This window comes from Mauremys mutica, chromosome 4 (assembly GCF_020497125.1).
Source record: "Mauremys mutica isolate MM-2020 ecotype Southern chromosome 4, ASM2049712v1, whole genome shotgun sequence".
In the NCBI taxonomy this organism is placed as follows: domain Eukaryota; kingdom Metazoa; phylum Chordata; order Testudines; family Geoemydidae; genus Mauremys; species Mauremys mutica.
This window is the reverse complement of record NC_059075.1, coordinates 121,425,543-121,448,390: the sequence shown is the minus strand read 5'-3', so window position 1 is coordinate 121,448,390 and position 22,848 is coordinate 121,425,543. Positions and strand designations below refer to the sequence as shown.

General features: G+C 46.4%; 1 protein-coding gene across 1 annotated transcript; it reads left to right on the top strand.

Annotated features, from left to right (window-relative positions):
• The first annotated feature begins 1,345 nt into the window (after window positions 1–1,345).
• LOC123369038 (membrane-spanning 4-domains subfamily A member 8-like) lies at window positions 1,346–21,324 on the top strand. The gene is given in 8 exon segments (XM_045014409.1): window positions 1,346–1,426; window positions 3,553–3,835; window positions 12,279–12,398; window positions 14,173–14,229; window positions 16,650–16,760; window positions 18,189–18,302; window positions 21,209–21,290; window positions 21,293–21,324. Coding segments are annotated over 7 exon segments (786 nt in total). The 5' UTR covers window positions 1,346–1,426; window positions 3,553–3,565.
• Window positions 21,325–22,848: the final 1,524 nt, after the last annotated feature.

Sequence of the window (22,848 nt, the reverse complement as noted above, 5' to 3'; positions counted from 1 at the left end):
GCACTAGGGAAGGCTGTGTGGCATCTGTCACTGAGCTGTTTGTTATCAAAGCAACGTTCATACCTATCAGGTTGTGATAGGCTGGGCCATTCTCTGACGTCACACCCAGGCAGTTTCAGAGTCTCTTCCTTGCTTGAGATCTTTATTCTAGCCTTGCTGTGTGAGTCTCCTGATTATGGGGGATGTGCAGTCTGAGTTTTCTTATACAACTCTGGTTTGTATACAATGATACAGCATGGCTGGACCCTGGGTCAGAGTTTACCTTTAACCCCTGCTCCATGTAGCTCAGCTCAACCCCTGCCCCCTGGAGCTCAGCTTGTCCTGCATCTGGTAAGTTCCTGTGGGTGGCAGAGGCTTGTCATGTCTTTCATACTCAGCTGCTCTGTAGCGCGAGCCAGCTGGCATTTAAGACCACAGAACCTCACAATCTCTCTTAGTGGTAAATGCTGAATAAGAAGTTCCTAAGGGCTTGTCTTCACTACTGCACTAAATTTTCATTGTTGCATCAGTGCAGCAACACCCATTAGCCCGTCTGGTGACGACATCTTACATCAACAAGAGAGCATAATTACTCCACCTCAACGCTTTAAGTCGATGTAACTTATGAAACTCATTTGTTGTTTTTTTCACACCCCTGAGTGAAGAAACTTACATCAACTTAAATGGTAGTGTAGACAAGGCCTAAATGTTTATCATGCTTAGATGCTGCATCTGGGGATGCTCGGAAGAAGAGAGAGAGAATGCTTTGGAGATGTAAAGCACTAGGTAAGTACTGAATGCAATTATTAAAGCTGTTTGGAAAATGGGGTTTTTTACATATAAAATTTCATTCAAACAAATAGGTCATTTATATCAAAATTTTCAGTGGAAAATTCCTAGTTTTCTTCAAAAAAGTGAAAATTTCAGTTTTCAGACTTTTTTTTTTCTGTGTTCAGCTTTCCCATCAAACATCAACAAATTTTGAAGCAAGCTGGTGCTACCCGGCAAGTTTTATACTGAAAAAAAAGGATTCCACTCGTGAATAGTTTGATCAGAAAATGTCCAACCAGCCCTCATTACTTTTGTGGCACTTCCCTCTAAGCAAACAGGAAAAGGAAGTCTCATTTAATTAAGTAGTGCTAGTGGCCAAAGGGCAGTGTTGGAGGGCTTCTGTGGGGAGCCCCATATGTTCTGAGCCAGAAGGGAGGGTGGTTAGGGTGGGGGAAAGGCATATGAAGGACACTGAAGCAGATAAGGGAAGGGAACAGGACTTTGGAGTCCTGCAGTAAAACAGGGCAGAGAAGGAGGGAGGAGCATAGTGTGACCATCAGGGCAGAATTCAAAGTCTGATGCTAATAAAACACCTTTTGCATGAGCCTGTGAGAATTTCCTGGTGGGGCTTGGAGTCACCCAAAGCTGGACGGAGGAGAGCTGCTACGGTGATAGAGTAAGTACGTTGGCAAACACTCTCCTTGGGTGACCGTTAAAATTGGAGGTTGGTGGACATATTGGGAAAGGAGGCCATAAGGATGCCCTGAAATCCTTTCTGAATCCTTGTAGGAAAAGGAGGTCAGAATTCAAAGAGCAGCAGATCGAATTACCTGACATGTGGGAGGGAGAGGTGAGGGGAGAAATTTGTGGCTCAAACAGCATGCTCTTGTGAGAGCAAGTGGCACCTGCCAGATCAATAAAATGTTCATACAGAAGGGTGGAGTAGTGACAAAACTTGCTTGCATTCACCTAAAGCTTTCCATGAGTCAGCTACTCTCCACTACATGGCTCTAGCCAGTGAGTAAACGAGCTCAGAGGTCAGACTAGTGTTGATATCGTCTGTGACGTCTCCTGACTAATAACAGCTCAATCTGGGGTGAGCATTTGGTGCTGCTAAAGGTCGGTGCCTCCAGCTCTCTTGAAAAAATAGACACAAGTGGTGTCATCCTGCCACCTTCCCACTCCCACAACATCCCAAAGCAAATGAATGAAGTACTCTGGTCCGGCCAGTGAAAGGGTAACAGAAATGTGACAAAAGGGGTTGCACAGGTTGGAGAGAATACAATCTCTGGAGACAATCCTGACTATTCCCATGGCTAAAGCCTTTCCTTCCTCCTTGCTACCCACATAGGTTAGAACGGCATCATTATGGTCATCTAGTCTGATCTCCTCTGTAACAGAGGCCATAGAACTTCCCCCTAGGGATTTCTGCATCAATCCCCTTAATTCCTGCTCACACTAGCCTGAATTTATGCTTCCAACACTGGATCTTGTTATGTCTTTTGTCTGCCAAATGAAAATGCCTTCTACCCTTGGAAATAGTCTTCCCACTTACAGATTGTGACCTCAGCCTGCTTTCCAGTGCTTGTTAACACTTAAAAAAAAATCTAGATCCTCTTAACATGCCAAATCTAGCAGCAGCCGGGAGTGTTGTGAAGACTGGCCGCTATGGGGTTAGTGCTGTACATTGCTATGTGGAAGAAATCATAAATCTCTCACAAAATGGGACATAAGCATATGTGCTTCTGCAGCCATCTTTCTGTTAGAGTGTTGGGAGATTGTTATTAACTAGCCTTTGTGTTGTTAACTAGAGCCAGGTGACAAACTCAATTTTTTTCTACAGAAAAATTCAATTTTCACTGGAAATCTGAATACAAAAATATTTTGATTTGGAAATGCTGAAATGCGGGAATTCCTGTGCCTCATTGCCCCCCTTTCCCTCTGTAGGCCAGGAATTCTAATCAGACAACATCTTCTATGGCGCATCATGGTCCTGCCTCTTGGAAATGGAGGCAGTGCATCATGGGAGTCCCTGGGCATGGTGCATGATGGGAGATGTAGTCCAGTCAAGGATCTCAGCCTGCAGAGGAGTAATGTGATATGTGGCAATTGAGCTACATATCCCATGAGGCACCACAGCAGCATAGCTGAATTGCAATATTTCTGGTTTAGGTCTTTCAGTTTTATGACAAAAACTTGAAACGTCCTCTGAAAAAAAGACCCTTTCCACAGACACACAAATATCTTCCATTAAAAAACAGTTTTAATGGAAAATTTTTCTCCATGTCTTTTGTAAATGCTTTCAGGTTTGATCCCATGCTTTTGAAGTTAACGGGAATGTTTCCTTCATTTCAATGAGAGCAGGAACAGGGCCTTTGTGCCAAAGGACCTGAGTAAATTTCATCCTCTATCAACCCTAGGATAATCAATTACACAGCCTTGGAAAATTCCATCCCAAAAACTGAAAGATCCAGAAAGTTAAAAGCATCTGGAAGAGGAGGGGTGGAATGGAGACACTTGAGCTCCTTGGTTGAGATTTTAAAAGCCAACAAGATGGTTTTGCCACACAAACCCTTTTGATATTCAGGGTAGTTGTGTTGCTGAATCCTTCAGTCAGCTTTTGAAATTTCAACTGTTATCTTTGGGTGTTGCTAGTGCTCCAAAGGACAAACTCATGGTAGGGACTCAAAGGGGCTTGAGCAAGAGGTAATGAAGATTCCTACTCAGCATGGCCCATGACCTAATTTTGGGACCAGTGTTATTACATATGGTTTAATCTGGGCCAATCACTCTTTTCTGCAGCATCTTTGCCATCATGGCAGCACCAGGAAGCACGGCCAATGGGGTGCTTGTGTTCATACCCCCAAACAGCGCTGGCGTCATCCACCAAGGCCAGGGGGTCTCTGGTGCCATTTCCCAGACTCCTGAGATGGTGCAATGTGGGCCCCAGCAGTTCAGGGTCATGAACCCTGCAAACCAACCTCTTGGGTCAGTGTACCCCAGGAGTCCTGCTGAACAGGTCGTGCAGCTGAGGCAAATGGGGATGATGGAGAGATTCCTCAAATCACAGTCTAAGACCATGGGGGTAAGTGTGATTTTTGCTCTCAGTCCATAAGAATGAGTCATTTCAATGCAGAAGGGCCTACACAGGTGGATGAAGGCCTGAGCATGAGCAAACTCCAGAGTCCACCCTTTTCTTATTTACTTTAATCAACAGCTTTATGGGAAGGATGCTAAGAAGCTGGTACCATCAAGTGACTTGGAATCTCTGGGACCCAGGATAGATCTGACCTCTTCTTGAGACCTCATTGCTTTGTCGGGGAAGGGAAGGAGAAGAATACACCCAGGGTTCCAGGGGCAGTGAATCCTCCTAGGTGCCCAAACAGGGAGAAATGAGGATTAATCGAGCAAAGGAGAAACAGGGAGGTAAAGAATTATAAATCAGCTGTTACAGTAACTAAATGAATGAAAATGCCCCAAGGTGGCAGGGGCCATCTCAGGGATGAAGGGACTGCAATTCAGGTGGTGTAATCACAATGGCCATGGATCTGGTCTGAGAAGGAGCAGTTCAAACCTAGGGTCCCTCTCCTAGGCCTGGTCTACACTACGCGTTTAAACCGAATTTAGCAGCGTTAAACCAAATTAACCCTGCACCCGTCCACACAACAAAGCCCTTTATATCGATATAAAGGGCTCTTTAAACCGATTTCTGTAATCCTCCCCGACGAGGGGAGTAGCGCTGAAATTGGTATTGCCATGTTGGATTAGGGTTAGTGTGGCCGCAGTTCGACGTTATTGGCCTCTGGGCGGTATCCCACAGTGCACCATTGTGACCGCTCTGGAAAGCAATCTGAACTCGGATGCCAGGGGCGGCTCTAGACATTTTGCCGCCCCAAGCAGGGCAGCATGCAGCGGGAGGCGTTCTGCCGGTCGCTGGTCCCTCGGCTCCGGTAGACCTCCCGCAGGTGTGCCTGCGGAGGGTCCGCTGGTCCCGCGGCTCCACCAAAGCCGCGCAGGACCAGCGGACCCTCCACAGACATGTCTGCGGGAGGTCCACCGGAGCCGCGGGACCAGCGGACCCTCCGCAGGGAAGCCTGCGGAAGGTCCACCGGAGCCACTTGCCGCCATCCCGGCGACTGGCAGAGTGCCCCCCCACGGCATGCCGTCCCAAGCACGCACTTGGCGTGCTGGGGTCTGGAGCCGCCCCTGTCGGATGCACTGGCCAGGTAGACAGTAAAAGCCCCGCGAACTTTTGAATTTCATTTCCTGTTTGCCCAGCATAGAGCTCTGATCAACACGGGTGGTGATGCAGTCCCAAATCCAAAAAGAGCTCCAGCATGGACCGTATGGGAGATACTGGATCTGATCACTGTATGGGGAGACAAATCTGTTCTATCAGAGCTCTGTTCCAGAAAACAAAATGACAAAGCATTTGAAAAAATCTCCAGGCTATAATAGACAGAGGCCACAGCAGGGACTCAGCACAGTGCTGTGTGACAAGCATAATGGAAAGCCAAAGAATCAAATGGACATTAATGGAGGGAGGGAGGGGGTACTGAGGACTCCAGCTATCCCACAGTCCCCACAGTCTCCGAAAAACATTTGCATTCTTGGCTGAGCTCCCAATGCCTGAAGGGTCAAAAACATTTTCCCGGGTGTTTCAGGGTGTATGTCGTCAATTTACACCCTTCCTCCCCCCCGAAAGAAAAGTGAAAAAATCGTTTCTCACCTTTTTTCAATGTCACCCTATGTCTACTGCCTGCTGCTGGTAGATGGGGTGCTGCAGCGCTGAACACCAGCATCCCCTTCCCGGTGGCAGATGGTGCAAAATGACTGGTAGCCATCGTCATCATCAGCCCGTGAGTGCTCCTGGCTGGCCTCAGTGAGGTCAGCTGAGGGCGCCTGGGTAAAAATGGGAATGACTCCTGGTCATTCCCTGCAGACGGTACAAAAGGCTTGGTAACCGTCCTCATCATAGCAGCTGGAGGCTGAGCTCTATCAGCCCCCGCACCTTTCACGTCTAAAGAAGATTCTGTACTCCCTGGACTATCATAGCAGTGGGAGGCTGCACTCCTCTCCCCCTCACCCTTTAATGTCCTGCCTGGACTATCATAGCAGCTGAAAGCTGCCTCCCCCTCATTTTATCTCACTAAAAACTCAGTGTTTTTTATTCCTGCATTCTTTACTACTTCATCACACAAATGGGAGGACACTACCACGGTAGCCCAGGAGGGTTGGGGGAGGAGGGGAGCAACGGGTGGAGTTGTTGCAGGGGCACCCCCTAGAATGGCATACAGCTCATAATTTCTGTGGGATCTCTGGGGCTCTGACCCAGAGCAGCTGTGCTCTCTGGTTCTCTAGTACACTTGCCCCATATTCTAGGCAGAACTGACTCTATTTTTAGACAAAACATAAAGAAGGGAATGACCTGGGGAGTCATTCCCATTTTTGTCCATGCGCCCCCGGCCGACCTCAGCACGGCCAGCCAGGAGCACCCATGACAGCAGCAGACGGTACAAAAGGATTGATAACCGTTATCGCCAATTTCCAATTGCAAACGGTGCAAAATGACTGATAACCATCGTCTCATCACCAATTTACAATGGCAGATGGTGCAATAGGGATGGTAAACATCTCTGCTACCTTGCAAAGGCAAATGAATGCTGCTGTGTAGCACTGCAGTACCGCGTCTGTCAGCAGCATCCAGTACACATACGGTGACAGTGACAAAAGGCAAAACAGGCTCCATGGTTGCCATGCTATTACCAGGGCAATCCAGGGAAAAAGGGCGCGAAATGATTGTCTGCCGTTGCTTTCACGGAGGAAGGATTGAGTGACGACATTTACCCAGAATCACCCGCGACACTGTTTTTGCCCCATCATGCATTGTGATCTCAACCCAGAATTCCAATGGGCGGGGGAGACTGCGGGAACTATGGGATAGCTACGGGATAGATACCCACAGTGCAACGCTCCGGAAATCGACGCTAGCCTCAGTACATGGATGCACACTGTTCTCCTCTGGCTCCCCCCTCCCTGGCTGGAGTGAGCTCCTTTTTAAACCCAGGTGCCCTGATTAGCCTGCCTTGATTGGCTGCAGGGGTTCTACTTAGCCTGTCTGCCTTAATTGGTTCTAGCAGGTTCCTGATTACTCTAGTGCAGCCCCTGCTCTGGTCACTCAGGGAACAGAAAACTACTGATCCAGTGACCAGTATATTTGCCCTCTACCAGACTCCTGAACCCCACTGGTTTGGGTCTGTCACAGAAGGTTCATGCCATGGAACGCCGATTCTGGGCCCGGGAAACAAGCAGAGACTGGTGGGACCACATAGTGTTGCAGGTCTAGGAGGAATCCCTGTGGCTGCGAAACTTTCGCATGCGTCAGGGCACTTTCATGACTGGCCAGGCTACGGTGTGAAAGTTCTGTTTGTTTCTCCTTGATGAAAACCTGCCCCCTTGGTTCACTCTACTTCCCTGTAAGCCAACCACCCTCCCTTCCCCTCCCCTCCCCTCCCTTTGATCACTGCTTGCAGAGGAAATAAAGTCATTGTTGTTTCAAATTCATGCATTCCGGGTGGGGTGGGGGAGGAGGGGAGGAGGGAAGGACAAGGCCACACTGCACTTCAAAACTTATTGAATGCCAGATTTCTGTTGCTTGGGCAGTCCTCTGGGGTGGAGAGGCCCCCACATCGTGTTCTTGGGTGTCTGGGTGAGGAGGCTTTGGAACTTGAAGAGGAGGGCAGTTGGTTACATAGGGGCTGCAGCAGTGGTCTGTGCTCCTGCTGCCTTTCCTGCACCTCAACAATACGCTGGAGAATATCAGTTTGATCCTCCAATAGCCTCAGCATTGCATCCTGCTTTCTCTCATCACGCTGATGCCACCTATCATCTTGCTTCTGCCACCTGTCCTCATGTTCATTTTGTGCTTTCCTGCACTCTGACAGTGTCTGCCTCCACGGCATTCTGCTGGGCTCTTTCAGTGTGGGAGGACTGCATGAGCTCAGAGAACATTTCATCGCGAGTGCATTTTTTTCGCCTTCTAATCTTCGCTAGCCTCTGGTATGGAGATGATACGGGGAACGTTGAAACATTTGCAGCTGTGGGAGGAAAAAAAGGGAGACTGGTATTTAAAAAGACACATTTTAGAGAACAATGAGTAGACTCTTTCCCGGTGAACCAAGCCGTTAACATTACATAGCATGTGTGCTTTCTTTACAAGATTGTATTTTGCCTCTTATATTGAGGGCCTGCCAGTTTGGTGTGAGAGATCACACATGCAGGGCCGGTGGGCAACAGAATTCGGCTTGCAGGCAGACATGGTAGGCCACAGTCTTTTGGCTTCTTTAACCTTCATAACATGTGGAAATGCTTTCAAACAGCAGTGCCCTCATTTCCCATTCCAAGTACCCGTTGGGTTGGCCATTTAAAAGGAGGGGTTGTAGTTTTCGGGTTAACGTGCAGCACAAACCCAGCTAAATCCCTCCCCCACCCAATTCTCCGGGATGATCGCTTCACCCCTCCCCCCATTGCATGGCTAAAATCGTGGATGATTTCTGTTCAGCCACAGGCAAACAGCCCAGCAGGAACGGATGCCTCTGAATGTCCCCTTAATAAAATTCCCCTGTTTCAACCAGGTGACCATGAATGATACCACTGTTCTGAGGATAACACAGAGAGATAAAGAGGATTTCCACCCATCCCCATACACGTTAACAGACTTTTCCAGTAGCTGTACTGGCCGCAAATGCATCCCAAGTCTTCAGGGCAAATTAATCATTAAACACACTTGCTTTTAAATGATGTATTATATTTACAAAGCTACACTCACCAGAGGTCCCTTTCCTGCCTTCAAGGTCCGGGAGCCTGCCTTGGGTGAGCTGGGAGGGTACTGACTCCATGGTGATAAACAGTTCCTGGCTGTTGGGGAAAATGGTTTCTCCGCTTGCTTGCTGTGCGCTATCTTCAACCTCCTCCTCATCAGCAATTTCCTCGTCTCCAAAATCCACATCCCTGTTGCTTGAGAATCCATTAACAGAGTCCATGCAAAGGGCTGGGGTAGTTGTAGGGGCACCCCCTAGAATGGCATGCAGTTCATCATAGAAGTATGTCTGGGGCTCTGACACAAAGCAGCCGTTTGCCTTTCTGGTTCTTTGGTAGGCTTGCCTGAGCTCCTTAAGTTTCACATGGCACCACTGTGGGTCCCTGTTATAGTCTCTGTCCTTCATGCCCTTGGAGATTTTTTCAAATATTTTGGCATTTTGTCTTTTGGAACCGAGTTCTGATAGCATGGATTCATCTCCCCATAAAGCGATCAGATCCAGTACCTCCCGTTCAGTCCATGCTGGAGCTCTTTTGTGATTCCGGGACTTCATGGTCACCTGTGCTGATGAGCTCTGCATGGTCACCGTTCTGATCAGCTTGCCATGCTGGCCAAACAGAAAATGAAATTCAAAAGTTCACAGGGCTTTTCCTGTCTACCTGGCCAGTGCATCTGAGTTGAGAGTGCTGTCCAGAGCGGTCACAATGGAGCACTCTGGGATAGCTCTCGGAGGCCAATACCATCGAATTGCGTCCACACTACCCCAAATTTGACCCAGCAAGGTCGATTTCAGCACTAATCCCCTCATTGGGGAGGAGTACAGAAATTGATTTTAAGAGCCCTTTGAGTCAACAAAAATGGCTTTGTCGTGTGGATGGGTGTAGGGTTAAATTGATCGAACACTGCTAAATTCGACCTAAACTCGTAGGGCAGACCAGGGCTAAGTGAACCCTTAACCTTTTTTAGTTAAGATCACCAGAGTCCTGAGAACGTGCCAGTTTGGACTATATTGTTGTATACTCTGGCTCAATAGATCTAAAATCTCTGCTGGAGTGTATAGTCACAGCCCCATCCCTGTCAGTGGAGTTTTGTCCCCCAGCAGGGAATTTGTTCAGCGTGGTTACTGGATCAATGAAGTCAGTGTGGTGATCTGTGGGTTTCTTGTACATAGTAGTCTGTAAGGCTCCAGTGTTAAAGCTGATCATCATGTTCCGGAAGTTGATGCTGGTGTGGGAGTGTTCCAGAGAGAGTTTAACAGACAGGTGAAGGTTAATGAAGTTACGGTGGAAATCTATGAAGGTGTTTAAGTCGTCTGTTCAGAGGATGAAAATATCATTGATGTATCTCAATTATATCATTGGTTTTATGGTGCATTTGTCCAGAAATTCTTCTTCAAGGTGGCCCATGAAGAGGCTGGCATTTTGGGGAGCCATCCTAATACCCATGGCTGTTACTATATGGTTTGACAAAGTGTTTGTAGTTGAATGTAAAATATTATAGGTGAGGATGAAATAGATGAGTTTCATGATGTGTTTGTGGTAGGTATCTGAGGGTTGTCCATTGTCTTGTAAATAGTTAAGGCAGGCAGCTTTGCTGTCATTGTGAAGGATTTTGGTGTACTGAGAGTGTCAAGGATGGCATTCTGAGGTACTTTGTTGATGTGGAGGAGTTTGTTGATCCTGGAGGAAACTGGCCCTTTGTGTGGTGAGTAGTTTGAGGATGATTTCTATGAGTCCCTATATTCCTTCAGTAAGAGTGCTCTGGCCAGGTATGACAGGTCTGCCTGGCTTCCCTTGTTTGTGTATCTCTTGAAGCATGTAGAAGGTCCCTGGGGTGGGTATGTGGGGGATGAGTTTATAGAGTTTTTCTCTTAGAGCTATTTGCATAAAGATTTGATTATATCCTTAAATTTCTGGGACAATTGTGGTGTGGGGTCATCTTTGAGTTCTTTATAGTACGTGATGTTGGAGAGTTGTCAGTTGGCCTCATTAACGTAGTCATCATGGTTGAGGATTATGATGGCAACCCATTTGTCATTTGGTTTGATTGCTCTGATGGTTAGATTTCAGGGACTGTATAGCTGCCCTCTCAGCAGTGGAGAGATTGTGGTATATGTGGTGATTGTTAAGGATTTCAGTCTTTTTTTTTTTAAGCAATCAGTGTAAGTGAGTGTGGTTTTGTCTGCTCTGTGGTATCCAGTCACATGATTTTTTTCTGATTGTCTATGATGAGGTGGTAATTATGAATGGTGTTGTCAATTCTTTGAGGCGAAGATGGTAGAAGAATTCTTCTAGTTCTCTAGCTGGTATCAGGTTCTGTTGTAGGGCAAAAGGTCAGTCCCTTAGACTACAGATAATTCCACTGCAGTTAAGGATAATCTTGATGAAATGATGTTCGGCTGTTGGGTACTGGTGCCCTAGTTTCTCCTGGAGGTGGTGTTGTGGGTTGTAGAATAGTTGTAGTTGGTTCCACTTTTTGTTTTTTTGTTGGATGCCTGTCATCAGATTTCTTTGATTGTTGTTTTGGATTTCTTGCATGATTTCCAGGTAACTTTCCTGGTCTTTTTCTTCCAGTGTGTGGGAGCATGTGATGATTTCTTGTTTCAGGTGGTTCCTTGTGGAATATATGAGACGCAAAAAGTGGTTCATTATTTTTTCTGAAGTCCGTCTGCAGAGCTGTTCATCATATTTGGAATTATACGTAGTGGCCAGAGGTTTCTGATGGTGAGACATCTGGGGATGATATTTTTCTGTCTTGAATTTGCTCAGGAAGTAGCTGTCACTCTTAAGTTTTGCTTCCTTTCTCTTCCTGTTGTGGAGTTTCTACTTCAGACAGCAAAATTCATGATCTTCCATTATTATATGCAGTATTCTTGTAGCTGTGTTGGTCTCAGGATATTAGAGAGACAAAATGAGTTGGATAATATTTTTTATTGGACCAACTTCTGTTGGTGAGAGAGACAAGCTTTCGAGCTTACACAGATTTGATTATCTGATTCATTCTTTGGTAGTGATTCCCATCACAGCTGAGGGGGCCATGGGGAGGGGGGGAGACATTTTTCAATAGGAAATGTAGTTTTGCATTGGGAAAATCTAAACAAAATATTGTTTTTGTTTAGGACTTCCAAAATCAATGTCTTCAGTTTGTAAAACTGAACTGAAATGTTTCCCCTCAGGTCAGTTGGACATTTAAACTGCATCCATATGAGTTGATACAAAGACTCAAGGAAGTTGTAGTTCAGATGGTGGTCTCATTCTTCCCAGTGGGACTGGCTCCCTGTTCCAAACTACATCCTCCAAGTTGCACTGCGGTCTCCTCTTTTACTGAACCACTATGGTATCTCATGGGAGTCCCATGATTCCACATGTGAGATGTAGTCCAGTTAGGAAGTCTAGCCCATAGAAGAGAATGGGGGCATGAGGCACCTCAACTACAATTCCCTTAAGGCAATGCACTGACTCAGCTGGACTCAGCTCAGTGTTAACCAAGCCTAAATTAAATATTTCAAGTTAGCTTGACAATCTGAAACGAAATGTTGAAACATTTCCAAACTGAAAGTTTTCAGATTTCAGATTAAAACAACTGTCTAAAGATCAGAATTTCCCACAGGATGGAAATTCCAATTTCCAATCAGCTCTGCTCAGGACACAGTGCTCTGCTCAGGACACAAGGTATTGGCTCCTCTTACTACCCCATTCTCTTCCCACAGGCCATCCAGATCCTGATTGGGCTGATGCACATTGGCTTTGGGGGTATCTCTGGAGCTTTCTTCGGACCCTATGCTCCCATCTCTTTTATAGGAGGATATCCGTTCTGGGGAGGACTTTCTGTGAGTAGAATAAATGGAAGCATTTATGAAATGATGGCATGGCCACATGGATAAATAATCACTGTCTATCATTCATGCTCTACCCATCTATTAGGACTGTAGTGATACACATAAGATAAACAGAGGGCACGAGGGACACCTCCAGGATTGTAATGCATTTTCTAAACATGAGTGAACTAAGCCTCATAAAATGCTAGTGAGTTAGATATTATTATCCCCATTTTACAGATGAGGAACCCGAGGCATCAAGAGGCTAATGGAGTCACCCAGGGTAACGCAGTTGAATTGTGGCAGAGAACCCAGAGCTCCTGATTCCTCCTCCTTTACTTCAAATTTCCTATATGTATCAAGAAACAATGTAGACTGTAGCTATGGGCAGTAAGTAACAGATACCTAGTACCTCAGTACCAGACCTAACCCACAAAGGGAAAGAGGCAGCATGTGGTCAGCTCAGGAACCTGCAGGAGGTCAGGGATATGGTAGAACCGTCAGTCCATCTAAACTGGCACGCCTCTTAGTCTGCTGCTATGTTTGTTGCTGTCACTTGGTAGATCATTGGCCCATCTAATGTGCTTACCCATTTCCTGCCATTGCTCAGCAGAGCATTCATCCTGCATCATGCAGTGCCCCAGACCAGGCTTCACAAAACCTTCCCCATGTGCCACCTTAGTCCCCCAATAAAACCCACCCACACGCGCTTGAAAGACAGGTGCCTTCCACCAGCTACCAGCCCTGAGTGCCACTCTCACAACCCCTGCTACCAACCTTATCTGTGCTACATGCCAAGTATCCTGACATTTTGACAATCTGCTCACCCTCTTCACCAAAACTGTCTTGTTGAGCTGGTGTTAAGGACCAAGCTGCTGTGAAGTCCCTGCCTTAGCCCTTTTGCTGGGATGATGTTGGTACTCAAGCATCCGTGAAGTCATTGGCTCAGCACCTTTCCCTACTTGGCTGATGTCAAGGCCCAGGCCTTTGTGAGGTCACTGACTGAGCACCTCTAGCCTACTAGGCTGAGGTCAAGGCTCAGGTCCCCATCTTTTACTGAGACCCCTAGCTGAACTAGCCTTATAAGGGTTTATCTACCCTGAATGGGGCAGTGGGGAAAGAAACTTGGCTGATGAGCAAAAAGAGCAAATCTCCTGCCAGGTTCCAAACCAGGGACCGTTCAACTGTCAAGTGAAATTGGTCACTGCTCCACCATAGAAAGCAGAGTGTGGAGGTGACAGCAGGGGTCACTGCAGGTCCAGGACTGAGACATGTTAGCACAGCTGGGAGGCTGGGGAGGACAGCACTGGAACAGAAGAGGGCACTGCAGGTCAGGCTTGAGATGTGGAGATGCTCAGATAACATGGTGATGGGAATACTGTACAATCTCCAAAGGTAGACACGTAGGCGGTGGATGGCACAGCTGCACTGGGTGGAAGGTGGGGTGAGGAACCTGATGACTTTCTGAGCTCTTCTCAGGACCATCCAGTCATTGCTATACTTATGGAGAGAGGAGTAGAACTCAGAAGAAAAGAGGAGGAGGAGAATCTGTGCGGAAGGCTTAAGGAGTGGGTGTCACCTTAACTGAGAGGATTGAATTGAACCTGGATGGCAGTATTATTAGATGGAAAGTGCTCTCTAAGCACTAGGTATAATTATTATGACTGGTCCTGCTGAGGGAAGTGTCATTCTTTGCCCTTGCTTCCATCACATACAGCTTGTCTTGGAGGACAGATATTTCTTGTAAGTGTGAAGCGTGAATGATGGTTTTCTCTTTCCTGGGCAGTTCGTCATTTCTGGATCCCTCTCAGTTGCAGCTGAGAATCATCAAAATACCTGTCCGGTGAGTATCTAGATAATGTTTGTATCTTCTGTAATGTGGGGGAGACTCAGGGCACTATCCAGGAAGAGTGGCTGATGGGAAAGAGCAGAGAGCTTGTTGATCAAGAACATGGAGAACGAATATTGGAGAGGGAGAATGTGGGTGAGGTAATATTGTTCATTGGACCAACTTCTCTTGGAACTTGTGTTGGAGAGGAAGACAGAAGAGACAAATAGGGAGCTGGAGGAGACATGGGGATACTTTAAATCACTCCCTGCTGTCTGCCTCTGTATTCTTAATGGTGCTGAACTGAGAGCCAGTAGAGCTGAGTTGATTTCTCACTCTGCTGGTAACTTTGGGCAAGTCGCTTCACCTCTCTGTGTTTCACTATCCCTCTTGTGTGTTTAGATCTGAAGCGGTTGGGGGCAGGGACTTTATATATGTGTATGTACAGCACCTGGCACAATGAAGAGCCAGTCTCGATTGGAACCTCAAGCTGTTCTCATAATAATAGTCAGCTGGGCTTATCTAACTTTCCCAAAGAAGTGCAGGGTTTGAGTGGAGTGTAAACCTTCAGGGCTGGAACTTATCTTTTTTTCTATTACATTTTGATTATTTTTTTTCAAAATATATATACAGAAAAAGCAAACTCTATATAAACTTCTCATAATATAGTAACCATTTCCTTCCTAATCTTAGCTGTACTTGTAATATTTAATTAAGTATATATATATATATGTCATGAATGGTTAAAATATAAATCAATTATTTGTATTGCACAATTTACAAACAAACAAAATTTGTTTATAAAAATCCAACTAGTTAAAGCAAAATTATTAAGTTAACCTAAAGAATAGAAGCGAAGTTCAGAGGAGGGGATAGAGATGCAGAGGAAATGAAATGTGAAAAAAGGAGGGGGAAGTAAGGGAGCCATTCAATTTAATAGGATAATTCAGATACTTCCAGGAGAGCATCTCATATCTCTGAGAATTTTTTGGGGTATGTCTGTTACAGTACACACGTCTTTCCATGGTGGCCACCAGGGCCAGCTTTAGGCTGATTCAACCGATTCCTCTGAATCGGGCCCTGCGCCTAAGAGGGCCCCGCAGCTGTCCACCCCGACCCCAGCCCCAGCTCACTTCCTTCTCCTCCCCTGAATGCTCTGCCTCCTTCTCCTCCCCCTCCCCTCCTTCCCGTGAATCAGATGTTCATGGGAAGCCTGCAAACAAGCAGGGGCAGGTAAGCTGGGGCGGGGTGGCATGAGGAGGGCTCCAGGGAGGCGCGGCACGGCCCAGTCCACCCTAGCTGAGCGGCTCCCTCCGGCCTGGCTCCCCGGCTCTGGCCTGACCCCGGCCGAACGCCCCCAGCCCCAGCCCAGTCCTGGCCCTGGCCGAGTGGCTCCGGCATGGCTCGGGCCCCACAGCGCCGGTCCTGGTCCCGGCCGAGCAGCTCCGGCCCAGCTCGGCTTGGGCCCCGTGGCGCCAGTCCCGGTCCCGGCTGAGTGGCTCCAGCTCGGACCCGGAGCCTGCTGAGCGGCTCCAGGCAGCGCGGTAAGGGGGCAGGGAGCGGGGAGGGGGTGTTGGAAGAGGGCAGGGGAGTTTGGGGGGTTGTGGGGGGTGGATAGGGGTTGGGGCAGTCAGAGGGCAGGGAACAGGATTGAATGGGGGCAAGGGTCCCGGGGAGGCAGTCAGAAAGGAGCAGGGGTTGGATGAGGCAGTGGGGGGCAGTCAAGGGAAGGGGTTCCAGGGGCAGTCAGGGGACAGAGAGAAGGGGTGGTTGGATGGGGCAGGGATCCTGGGGAGTCATCAGGAAGGAGAGGAGGGGTTGGATGGGGTGGCAGGGGGCAGTCAGGGGACAGGGAAGGGGGATGGATGGGGCAGGGGTCCCTGGAGAGGGCGTCAAGAACTTTAGGTGGGGTTAACATGCATCCGCATAATGTATGTAATATATAATTTTGTTATTATTTATATAGTTATGGAAAGTAAATAATACATGGAAGAAATGAAAGGGTTTTTTTATGTTTTTTTATTTTTAGTCATCCCTGCCAGGGCCCCACCAAAAATGTTTGAATAGGGCCCCGCACTTCCTAAAGCAGGCCCTACTGGCCACGCTTACGATATCTATGCTCCAGTCTTCAATTGTTGGTCACTTTTTGGATTTCCATGCTTGTAGTACTGGTCGCTTAGCATTTACTAGTGCTCTTCTTAGTCAAAGATTTTCAGATTTATTCAGCCTCCAGCTAACATCCATTGGGTTTACAATTACATTTTTGGCTTGTAATACAATTTTATTTGATAAGAAAAATTAACTCTGCAATTAAGTTCTGCCCAAAACATACAACTGTAGGAGCATTCCCAGAACACATAGATGAGCTGGTTCTTATTTTAACTAAACCTATTCTCTGCCTACACGCAACTTGACCCTCCACATGTGTCTTTCAGGTGAAAGGCAGCCTGGGAATGAACATCACTAGCGCCATCTTCTCAGCCATTGGGATCATTCTCTTGCTAGCGGAGCTGATTATTAATGCAAGTTACAGCTATTTTGGGTTGGTAAGTGACCAGACTCTGCCATAGAGTCATAGAAGTATAAGGCTGGAAGGGACCTCAAGAGGTTGTCCAGTCCATTGTCTGCACTGAGGCAGAGTTAAGTCTACCTGGACCATCCCTAAGAGCTGTGTTTAAAATACCTTGAATTTTGTGCCTGGAATTGTCCCAAGCCTTTGACCCCAGGGTAGAAAATATCCATGTGTTCAGCTCCAGACTGTCTTATTGATTCTGCTTGATAAAGCCAGTGTCAAAACTCCTGTCAATGTCAAAAATCAGGCAGGGGGACCATATTTTTCTTCTGTTTTGTACAGCACCAAGCATAATGGAGTCCTGGTCCATGACTGGGTTTTTCCAGGTAACAAAAATGAGGAGAGAGTAAAAAGACTGGGATTCTCCAGTCTTGGAAAAGAGACAACTAAGGGTGAATATGGTAGAGGTCTATAAAATCATGACTGATGTAGAGAAAGTGAAAGTGTTTATCTCTTCACATAACACAAGAACTAGGATTCCTCCAATGAAATGAATAGGGAGACGGTTTAAAACAAACAAAATGAAGTATTTCTTCACACAACACACAGTCAACCTGTGGAACTAGTTGCCAGGGGATATTGTGAACTGGGTTCAAAAAATAACTAGGTATGTTCCTGGAGGGTAGGTCTATCAATGGCTATTAGCCAAGATGGTCAGGGACACAATCCCATGATCTGGGTGTCCTGAAACCTCCAACTGCCAGAAGCTGGGACTGGATGGATAACTCAATAAATTATCCTGTTCCATTAATTCCCTCTGAAGCATCTGGCCCTGGCTGCTGTCAGAAGACAGGATATTGGGCTAGATGGACTATTGGTCTGACTGTTCTTATGTTCAGGTGCTTTCAACATACAAATTAATAATAACTCCTCTTGATTTCAGCAGGAGTAGGATCGGGCCCAAATGTCTGTTTTACCCTACTTTGCATGGATGGGGGCACTGAGGCATGAAGCCACCAATCTAAAGTCACGCACAGGCTAACGGCAGAGCTCAGAACTGAACCCAGTTCTTCTGAGTTGTAGTCCAGTGTTTGAGCCACTAGGCCACACAACCTCCCCTAGGCTCTGTGAGCCTCCATCTTCACAAACAGATGCATCTCAGGGACACTGATTTCTGTAGGCCCAAGAGAAAGCAGAAGTCTATGATCTCCTGACAGTGGTGTGGCTCCAGGCATCACAATTACAGGGGCTGCTGAATAGTTTCAATGAGGAGAAGAATTCTGTGTGCCTGGGAGGAGGGAAGAACTGGGACCAGATTTCTGAATCCCCAGAATTGGACTCCCCACTGCATTCCGTTGGAGGGAAAAGAGGGGGTTTTATGTACCTCACGGCAGCCTTGTGCAATGTGTTAACTCTAGCAGTCAAAATTAATTCGCATCCTCTGTGGTTTTGTGCACTCCAGGCTGCCGCGAAGGGGATCGCAGTCTTGCTGTTCTTGTTCACCATCCTGGAGTTCTCCATCACTGTCTCAACCTCGTACTTTGCGTGCCTAGCCATCTGCTATACCCCTAACACTGTGAGTCTTTCAGCTCTCAAATGGGGATGTGTGTCAGATCATGTGTTGAATGGAGGGGAAGATGCCTGCCTGAACAAAGTGACCACCCTGATGGCAGGAGTATCCCTGGGGAAGGGCCTGAATGTGTCTTCGGGGGGCACTGATGGGGGAAAGTGACAGGTACTGATTTGGGCTGGTTGAAAATTTGGTCAAATAGTTTTCTTGATGGGAAATTGGGGTTTTGACTAAATAAGAATTTTAGCAGAAAGCACATGCTTTCTTCACAAAACATTGCTATTTTGCCAAAACACTGAACACCTGAAAACAAACTATTTAGATTCAAAGTGGCACCATGCTTCTTGATGGAAGTTGTAGTTCAGCTGCTGCATGCTCCCATTTTCCTCTGTGGGCCACATTCTCTAGCTGGATTACATCTCCCACAATGCACCATTGCCGGGGCCCTCCTCTCCCCAACAAAGGGAAAATGGTAAATCATGGGAGATATAGTCCTGCCAGTGACCATGGCCCTTAGAGGACAATAGAAGTTGAGATGCACCGTCGTTGCACGTTGAATCAAAATATTTTGGTGGTTGACAGATTTTTGTTGACATTTTTGGCAGAGGAAATTACTTATTTTCTGGCTCTTTTTATCCTGATTCCTAACCAGGCTGCTGGCACCACGATCCAAGTTAATGATTTTTTTTTTTATGGGAGGGGGAAATAATCCCAGTTTTCACTGCCACCACATTGACCTTCATGGTCACTGTTTTAATGTCCATAGGGATTCATTTTATCTCCCTACGCCAGGTGGGGAGGAACAGGAAACTGTAACTGGGCCAGAACCTGAGCTGTAATCCCACGCTTTTTTGTGCCCTTGACGGTCACCAGATCTCTCCAGCAAAGAATTCCCTCGGCATGAAATCCCCACCTGGCACAGCCAGCTCTTACTCCCTTGGTGGAGGGCATGTACGGAGGGCACAGTCGGAGTCCTTCGTACTCCAGCAATACCTGCCTGGTGGACATCTCCTTGGGGACAGAGGCACCATATTTCTAAGTTGCTAGGGGGTGCTCAACCTCCGATCTGCCCCAGGCCCCACCCCCACTCCACCCCTTCCCCAACCCCCCGCACTGCCTCTTCCTGCTCTGCCTCTTCCCACCCTGTTCTGCCCCCTCCCCTAAGCATGCCCCTCTCTCCCTCCCTCCCCACCCCAGCACCTCATCCATGCCACTGAACAGCTGATCATGGCAGGCAGGAGGCGCAGGGAGGGAGAGAGAGGAGCTGATCAGAGTGGCTGCCGGTAGGCAGGAAGCACTATGGAGGGAGGGCAAGAAGCTGATTGCGGGGGCTGCCGATGGGTGCTGAACACCCACTGTTTTTTTATGTGGGTGCTCCAGGGCTGGAGCTTGGGGGTCATCACCAGCCTTGATGTTTTAGAGCAGCTGTTAGGGCTAGCACAGAGCCAGCCATGGAGTCATGATGCTGTAAACTGCTCGTGATGCTGCAAACTCCCCTCCCAAAAGCTACAGCTGTGGACACTCCCTACAGGGACAATGTTTCTAGCCAGACAGAAAAATAAATTAATCCAGGCAACAAAAACTCCTTGTTTGGGGTCAACTCACTGCTGTGATTCTGGTGTAGAATCTGACCTTCCCAAAGGCTGGCTGCCTCCCATTCAGCAGTTCTCAGGGCCGTTCCCCTGAGCACCTTTGGATAGCAAAGGAGGTAGCTGAGGTGAGGTTGACCCTTGTTGACCTGGGAGTAGGTAATCTCACACACTGATGGGCTAACATTTTCTCAAACGGTGGTAAAACTGTGTTTTTATGAAGAAGAAAAAAACCTGCTTTTGTCTCAATTTTCTGCAGGCCTTTTTGATTTTTTTCAGCAGCAACTGGAATGCTAGAATATTTTGACAAAGCCAAAAGATTTCAATTTGGAAATGCTGCCATGGTGCCTGACTGGGGGTGTAGTTTGAATGCCTCATGTTGCCATTCTCTTATGTAGGCCAGGCTCCTTGGCCTGACTACAACTCCCATGATGCAAAATTGCCTCCCCTCTTGGTTGTTGTATCCTAGGAGACCCTGGCAATGGTGTGTCATAGGAAATGTAGTCTAGTCTGTGTTTCTGACCCATAGCGAAGAATTGGGAGACCAGGCAACCAAACTTTATCTCCCATAAGCATCTCCAAATTGAAATCTTTCAGATTTCAGGCACTCTTTTTGGATGAAAAATTTAATTTTCCCCAGGAAACTGGATAATTTTCATACAACATTTCACAGAAAAGTTTGGGGTTTGTTCATTTTTGGTTCTTTTTGTTTTGTTTTTGGAGGGTTTTTTTGTTTTGTTTTTGAAAATCAGAATTTTGACATGAAATTTTCAAACTTCCCTAGCAAGGAGCACAGAGGAATGCTCTGTGGCATAGTGAGACCTACCACATTAACTCTTTAAGTGCATCACAGCAAATCTGCTGCAGTCAGGACCCAAGAGAACTTCTAGTTTCTTTATCCAAAATGGCATCACTATATCAAGAGACCAGGGTCATGTTCATGACACCTGAGACCTATGCAACTACACAACGAAAATCCTACCAATAGTGACTAGGGGGTTGATAGTGATGATGGCACAGATTCATCCTTGTAATTCCAGTCACTACAGAAGACTTACACCAGGGATGCATCTGTGCCAGTTATATGAACTAGAGGGATTAGGAAGACGATGGTGATTGTGCTGAAAAATGTGTTGATGAAAGGGAGTGGAAGGGTGAGGAAGGTGATGGCGATGAGCATGGAGGACTGAGAAAGGTGATGGTGGTGAAGAATGTGAGGAAGATGATGAAGCAAGAATGGAGGGGTGAGAAAGGGGATGGTTGTCAGGGTGAGAATGGAGACGATGATGTTACCAGTGAAGACTGATCTTTTTTGTTCTGCAGGCCATGCTGTTCAGGCCATATGTTGCCAATGCAAACCTTGGGGTTCCTTCTGCACAAATGGCCTCTCCAGCACCTCCTACAAATGTGGATTAGACCCCAAAGATGAGACTGAGTAATGGGCTTCACAACGAACTCCTACGAGAGATTGCTCCAGCAGTGGCTCCTATTGAAAAGTAAAATCCAATTTAAATGAATTACACAAAGTTCTGTATTTATATTCCTAGTAAGGAATTTGTCAAAAATGTTTTTACCAGACTCTTTTTTGGCGGGTCTGTGTTGTTACAGACATACTTGCTGACTGATATTTTGAAATAAATTACCAAAATAATTGTAATTGGCATTAGTATATTGGTGATATTATGACAAATAAAATATATGCAGAATTTTCAAATATTGTGTGCAGAATTTTTATTTTTTTGGTGCAGAATTCCCCCAGGAGTAATATATTGTAGGGAACAATCCTGTAGTGGAGTTATGCAGAGCATAGGACAAGATGACTTCGATAGATCTTTTCCAGCTCAAGCGTCAGTGACCTAGAGAAGCTTTCTCCTTACGTTGAGGGCAGAGTTCAGGGGAAATTAACATTTAATTAAGGGTGGTGAATGAAATGTGTCATTACAAAACTTTGATTAAACCAAATCCTGAAATTGATTGTTTTTATGAGTTTATACATTCCCATGTTAACAGGGCACTTGCGGAATAATCCTATGGGGAGAAGGTGGCCTCCACTGGTCATTTGAGGTAGTACATAGCATCTGGTTACGTATCAAAGGGTATATAATGTGCAACAACACTCTCAGTAGAAGCCCTGGCTTCCTTGTAGCTTTCTGACATTTTCCATTTGGGCTGACATATCCTAGACCGGACATGAATTTCTTTTGGAAAATATGCTAAAATTCTAATCCAATATTTTTGAGTTTAGTTGAATGTGAACAAATTAAATATTCTACAATGATGTCCAGAGATAATAGAATGAAGATAGCTGATACACCAACAAGGAGCATTACAAGGTGAAATAATCAGAGGGGAGCAAATCTATTAGCAGCACATAACTAATTGATCAAGTTTCTTCTGTTTTCTGCTTGCAGAATACTTGAGAACAGATCACAACTTCCAGAAAGTTATTAGTTATTCACTTTTACTAGACACTTTATTCCAGTACTTAAGCACACTGACAGAAAGTTTTTTCCTAATGTCCAACCTAAACTGCCCTTGCTGCAATTTAAGCCCATTGCTTCTTGTCCTATTCTCAGAGGTTAAGGAGAACAATTTTGCTCCCTCGTCCTTGTAACAACCTTTTATGTACTTGAAAACTGTGGTCCTCTCTCAGTCTTCTCTTCTCCAGACTAAACAAATCCAATTTTTTCAATCTTCCTTCATAGGTCAGTTTTCTAGACCTTTAATCATTTTTATTGCTCTTCTCTGGACTTTCTCCAATTTGTCCACATCTTTCCTCAAATGGGGTGCCCAGAACTGGACACAATACGCTAGTTGAGGCTGCATCAGCATGGAGTAGAGTGGAAAAATTACTTCTTGTCTTGCTTACAACACTCCTGCTAATACAGTCCAGAATGGTGTTTGCTTTTTTGTTTTTGTTTTTGTTTGCAAAAGTGTTACATTGTTGACTCATATTTAACTTG